The sequence below is a fragment of the Podospora anserina genome, chromosome 7 (genome assembly GCF_000226545.1).
Source record: "Podospora anserina S mat+ genomic DNA chromosome 7, supercontig 1".
Lineage (NCBI taxonomy): Eukaryota > Fungi > Ascomycota > Sordariomycetes > Sordariales > Podosporaceae > Podospora > Podospora anserina.
Window position 1 is genome coordinate 1,615,976 of NW_001914854.1, and position 6,000 is coordinate 1,621,975.

The 6,000-nt window shown below is 54.4% G+C and overlaps 2 protein-coding genes across 2 annotated transcripts; both read left to right on the plus strand.

The window, feature by feature from the left end:
- Positions 1-54: 54 nt before the first annotated feature.
- PODANS_7_6500 (uncharacterized protein) lies at positions 55-2,670 on the plus strand (the record flags this gene model as incomplete). Its single annotated transcript, XM_001907971.1, has 4 exons — positions 55-615; positions 680-1,568; positions 1,622-1,739; positions 1,794-2,670. The coding sequence occupies 4 exons, from the start codon at positions 55-57 to the stop codon at positions 2,668-2,670; spliced, it is 2,445 nt and encodes an 814-aa protein (XP_001908006.1).
- A 1,076-nt stretch (positions 2,671-3,746) lies between these two features.
- PODANS_7_6510 (uncharacterized protein) lies at positions 3,747-5,983 on the plus strand (the record flags this gene model as incomplete). Its single annotated transcript, XM_001907972.1, has 2 exons — positions 3,747-3,864; positions 3,924-5,983. 2 exons carry the CDS (start codon positions 3,747-3,749, stop codon positions 5,981-5,983), a joined length of 2,178 nt encoding a protein of 725 aa, XP_001908007.1.
- Between the last annotated feature and the right edge of the window lie 17 nt (positions 5,984-6,000).

Genomic DNA, 6,000 nt, shown 5'->3' on the forward strand with positions numbered 1-6,000 from the left:
CAAGCCACGCCTGTATCAACAGCAACAAAGCCGACGCCGACGACAACCGCCACAATGGGAATGTTTGAGAGGGCCACCGCCGCCGCTGCGAACCAGCAGTCGCAGAACTCGTCTCGTAATGCTAGTCTCAAGAAGCAGCTATTCCCCTCGAGTAGTCCGAATCCAGTCTCGACGTCGACTGCTAAGGTCGATGAGATGTTCCTCAGAGCCAGCCAGCAACCACCATCAGCACACCGTCCATCCCAGTTCTCGAGTACCACGAACCCTTTGAACAGCCAATCGTCCAACATCTCCCGCCCTCCTGTCACCAACCCCAAATCCAATACTCTCTCATCCATCTGTTCAACAAACGGGTCTTTTGCGGACAAGGTAGAAGTGATCCACATTGCGGATGACACCCCGCCACCACAGAACTTCACAAATGAGTGGGACTTGGACGAGGACGACTTTAGCGATGAGATCGACTTGGATTGGGAAGCCCCCTCTGCTCTGCCAGAAATCCCCCGTGCTCCACCGAAGAGTACCCCCCAGATATCCGACCTGCCCATCCCGACGAGCGAGGCCACCTTGACGTCCTGGCCCGACTCTTCTCCTTCGCATTTTGCTCCCCCTCGAGCTCGAGCCCAGCCAGCCCCGCAAGCCCCGGCACCGAAACGAGAGTACCCATACCACGCCCAGCAGGCCCCCGAGGTTGTCAAAAAAGCCCAAGAGAGAGCTTCCGCCGGCGTGGAAGAAGGAGCAGGCCATCACCATTGAAGATGAGGAAGCCCATGATCACCGCGGCATCAGCGAGGCGACCCCTGACGCAAAGCCCAAGGCCACTTCCTTTTGGGATGCAACCGCCAGTGCTGTAAAGGCTCAGAAGAAACAGCTCAAGACGCAGCAGAAGGGACCTGGCGGTGGCAAGCCGGTCACTGACGACGTATCCTGGGATGATGTGCACGATGCTGTGGATCAACATGTGAAAGCAAGCAAGTCTTCCAACGCAAAGGCTGCCGCTATCCAGCTGAGCCAAGAGCAGCGTCATGTCAAGAATCTTGTTGTGGAAAAAGGTCAGAGTGTGTTCTTCACTGGTCCGGCCGGTACAGGAAAGTCGGTCTTGATGCGATCCATCATCACCGACCTCAAAAAGAAGTACGCCCGCGACCCAGAAAAGCTTGCTGTGACGGCGTCTACCGGCCTGGCTGCTTGCAATATTGGCGGTATCACGCTCCACAGTTTCTCGGGTATCGGTTTGGGCAAAGAGGACGTCAACACCTTGGTCAAGAAGATCAGGCGGAATCCCAAGGCCAAGAATCGATGGATTAAGACAAAGACGCTTATCATTGACGAGATTTCGATGGTGGACAGTGACCTTTTCGACAAGCTTTCTCAGATTGGTAGGATTCTACGCAACAATGGACGTCCATGGGGTGGTATCCAACTGGTCATTACGGGCGATTTCTTCCAATTGCCTCCGGTGCCTGAAGGTGGCCGGGAGCACAGGTTTGCTTTTGATGCTGCTACTTGGAGTCTGTCAATCGACCATACCATTGGTTTGACCGAAGTGTTCCGACAAAGGGATCCTGGTAAGAGGCTCTGTCCTGAAGTGATTTGAATAAAACGCTTACCGGAGTCACAGGATTTGCCGAAATGCTCAACGAAATGCGGTTGGGGAAAATCAGCGACAAGACAGTGAAAAACTTCCAGGCCCTGAAACGACCTCTTACCTTCAGTGATGGCATCCAGGTTACCGAACTGTTTGTCACCCCTCTTGTAGAAAGTCTGGCCAGTTTGTTAACGACTCGGTTTAGGTTCCCCACCAGAAGCGAGGTAGAGCGGTCCAATAAAGCCCGCCTGGACTCTCTAAAAGGGTCGCCTCACACTTTCCAAGCTGCCGACCAGAGTACACTTCCCGAGAACGTTCGGGAAAAGCTCTTTTCCAACATGATGGCACCTCCTACGCTCGATCTGAAGAAGGGGGCTCAAGTCATGTTAATCAAGAACATGGACGAGACTCTAGTCAACGGATCTCTTGGGACCGTGGAAGGATTTGCCACCGAAGATCAGTTTGGTATCGACAATGGTCTTGAAGATGAGTCTGACACCAAGAAGCGAGTCCGCGCTTTTACCAGTGCGCTTGAGAACAACAAGAACGCTGTCAAGTACCCTGTGGTCAGGTTCCACGCTGTGGACGGGTCCCAGCGCGTTCTTCTCTGCGTCCCTGAAGAATGGAAGGTGGAGCTTCCCAATGGAGAGGTGCAGGCATCCCGGAAGCAGCTTCCCCTGATTTTGGCATGGGCCCTTTCGATTCACAAAGCTCAGGGTCAGACCATGGAGCGTGTCAAGGTTGACCTGAACAAGATTTTCGAGAAGGGGCAGGCGTACGTCGCGCTCAGTCGTGCCACCACGCAGGAGGGCCTGCAGGTGCTCAACTTTAACAAGACCAAGGTGATGGCACATCCGCGTGTTATCAATTTTTACAATAGTTTGTATGGAGCGGACGTGGCGGTGAAGAAAAAGACGGGGACGTTGGACGACTTTGCCTATCAGAAGCCGGCGGTTGCTGCTCCAGCGAAACCGGCTCTGGCGAAACCTGCGGCTGCTCCGGCGGCTACTACACAGCGGCGGGCACCTGTGTATGATGATTTGGATGCGGATGAGGAAGAGGCCATGGCCTCTTTTGGGTGATTTATGCAAGATGGTTGGCCTGTCAGGGTAGGGTTGGAGTAAGAAGATTGGCATGGCATGGCGTTTTCTTTTTGGGAGAGGTTTGGAAGCATTGTGATAAATAGGTTGTCTGGGCATGTATTCATTTTGAGTAGTATTTTTTCCATTGGGGGGGTAAGGACATCACAGCTCGACAGCTTTTGAGGGGGGTAACATTAGGAAGGAGGGATGGATGATGATGGAACGGGGACAACTTGGGAGATGCCCTGGGGGAATAAGAAGCTCCTATGGGTATGAAAGGGAGATTTGTATGTCTGAAGTATCAATGATGAGAAGGGCACTGAAGACAAAGTAGTAGCTATTGTGTGTGTGTGTTTATCTGTTTGGCATCTATAAGATGTGGTGTTTAAGGGAATAAGGACCAGGCCTGCTTTGTTTGTTCCTTGTTTGTGCCTTTCTAGAACATTTTGACCCGGAAGCATGGGAAGGCAAACTTGCATGAGACTGAGTTGTGCAGTTTGGTCTCACAAAACGATTCAGGGACCGTATAACGGTTGCACGACAGAGGGTGTGTCGTCCCCGTGTCGCCTGGTTTTAAAAGGTTTGGGGGGGGGAAGGTGCCCCGCGTTCTTTTGCAGGTGGTGGTGTGTGCATTTTTTTAGGTCTTGGCAGAACAGCGGAAGGGGGCCTGGGCTCGGCCGATTATTTGTAACTGGATCTGAATTTATCGATAAGAGAGCAAAACGAACTGTCAACGGGGGAAAGTTGCGACGACCACCACCACCACCATCACCTACCGACTTGCAGAAGAAATTAAGGTCCCGTGCAAGCAGGACAGCGGGACAGTGGGCACAAACTTTCACTTACTGCACACACACAAAACAAATTCGGTGGGAGAGAGAGAGGGATATCAGACCGACTAAACGATTCTCTTTCAACAACCGACCGACCAGCCCAATAATCGAGTTCCCCCCTCCCGAAAAAAAGAAAAAAAGAAAAAAAAAAGAGGACTTTAAAATCCAGTTCACGAAAACACCACCCCACCCCCGAGGGTCACGAACCCAACATCCACCACCCCAAAGCCTCGCCCATCCATCATGGCCGAGTTTATTGGCCTCCAGATGCTGGTTACCCTCAGGGGAAACCCGCAGCCGGTCAGGATCCGGGGGACGGTCAGCGGTGTGGAGGCTGGGAATAGTTTGACGTTGAGTAATGGTAAGTCTCCCCCCTCTTTTACTCCCACTTGTGATGGTTGCTGATATTATTCGCAACAGTGTGGTTCCTCCAGACAAACGAGTGGAAACCCCAGCTCAGCATCTCGGCGAGCGAAATCCTCGATTTGAGTCACGATCCGAGTCAATACGCCCCTCGTCAGCCGGTGGTGCCCGTGCCTGTTTTCAAGCAAGAACCGCCGGTTAAAATCAAACAGGGACATGAACCTGCCGTGTTTATCGACCCTGCGATTGTTGCTGTGGGGAAGAGGCCTCCGGTTTCGAGTACTGGGCCGGGGAAGGTGGTTGTTCCTGTTGTTGTGGACAGAGATGCGACGCCTACACGGACGGTGAAGCAGTTTCATGCTCAGGCTCAGGGACTGGAGTCGGATGAGGATGGGGCTGTTGGGGGGGATGCGGTTTTGGACTATGGGCAGGTTGCTGGTGGGGGGAGGGGGAAGAAGACGCGACCGCCGAGGAAGCAGAGGGTGAACAAGTTGAGTCAGGAGGCTACTGGGGAGGTTGAGTCGTCGCCTCAGCCGGCGGTGAAGACGGCGGGAAAGGGGAAGGGGTGGAGGCAGACGCCTATGCTGCAGAGCACGCCGAGCTTTCAGCCTTTTAACTCGTTGAAGAAGGTTACCAAGGGTGGGAGGGCAACGGCGGATAATAATGGGTGGGCTTCGGAGGATGTGACGGATGTGCAGGAGATGGGGGATTTCGACTTTGAGACCGGGTTGGCCAAGTTTGATAAGCAGAACCTGTTTGAGCAGATGAGGAAGGAGGATGTGGTGGATGAGGCGGATAGGTTGGTGTCGCATAACCGGATTCCGAAACCGAAGCCGGGCACGGCGGGGGGCAAGAATTTGCATTATTCGGAGAATGTGCTGGATCACCACCAGAAGACGTTTACGCCGACGATACTCAAGCCGAGTAGGGAGAAACTCATACCCAAGGAGCCGAGCAATGATTTCTGGAACAGCGAGGCGGATGATGGGGCTATGAATGGGAGTGAGAAGTTGAGCGATAGGGCTACGGTTATGGGGAGCAGGCAAGGGTCACGGAGGGGAGAGGGGAAGATGGCGTCGAGCAGGAGGAGTCAGTCGCGGAAGGCGAGCGCTGTGCCGGGACAGCCTGGAGGCGGCCCTAGCAGGGTCAATTCTGGTGTAAGCCATTATCATCACCGCACGTCGTCTCTTAAGGGGAGCAGGCCGAGCAGCCGTCTTTCGTCACGGACTGCGGTCGGGGGAGGCAGTGGGATGTCTGTCATTGCTGACAAGAGAAAGCAACAGCTCTCGGCTACGGCTGCTACTAATGCACATCACGCCCCGCATCAGGGGTTGTATGTCCTGCCGTCTAACCGACGAATCGAGACGATCTCGGCGCTGCAGATGTTGAATCTGGAGAACATTGCTCATAATGAGATTGGGCTGACGGAGGAGATGATGACGGAGAATGCCGGGAGGGGGTTGGCGGAGGTGGTTGTTGGGACGGTGCTGGCTGATCCGGCGATCAAGGTTAGGCAGGGGAGCATCGTTGATGCTGCCACTGGGGTCTTGCCCCCTCCTACTGTGGTGGTGTTGGCTGGAAACAACAAGAGCGGCAGCCGAGCTGTTGCCGCGGCGAGACACCTCAGAAACAAGGGAATCAATGTTTTGGTCTGCGTGGTTGGGTTGGAGAGAGGGGAGAGGGACCTGCTGGAGGAGGTGAGGCAGCAGGTCAGGCTGTACAAGAACTTGGGGGGGAGGGTGTTTGCCAAGGGAGATTTCTTTGAGCGCGTCCCGAGCATTAACATACCCATGCTGACGATTGACACACCTAGGACGAGCCTGGGTAGTCTGGCCTCCCCATCGCCGGTGATGCTGACTGTGGATCCGCTGTTGGGGCTGGCGATCATCTTTGAAGAACTGACGAATGCGGACCAAGCTACGGTGTATGACTTGGCGGAGTGTGCTAAGCCGACCGATGCTTTTGTGCTAGCTCTGGATGTGCCTACTGTTGCTCATCCCACCTCGCGCATGATGCGCCCTGCCCACGCGAGCACGATGGACAACGGGCTTATACAGGTGGCTGTCAATGTCTACCCCGACCATCCCCGTTGTAGGATCCTGGCGCACGCGGTTTAATCTCTGCCGGGGGGAAT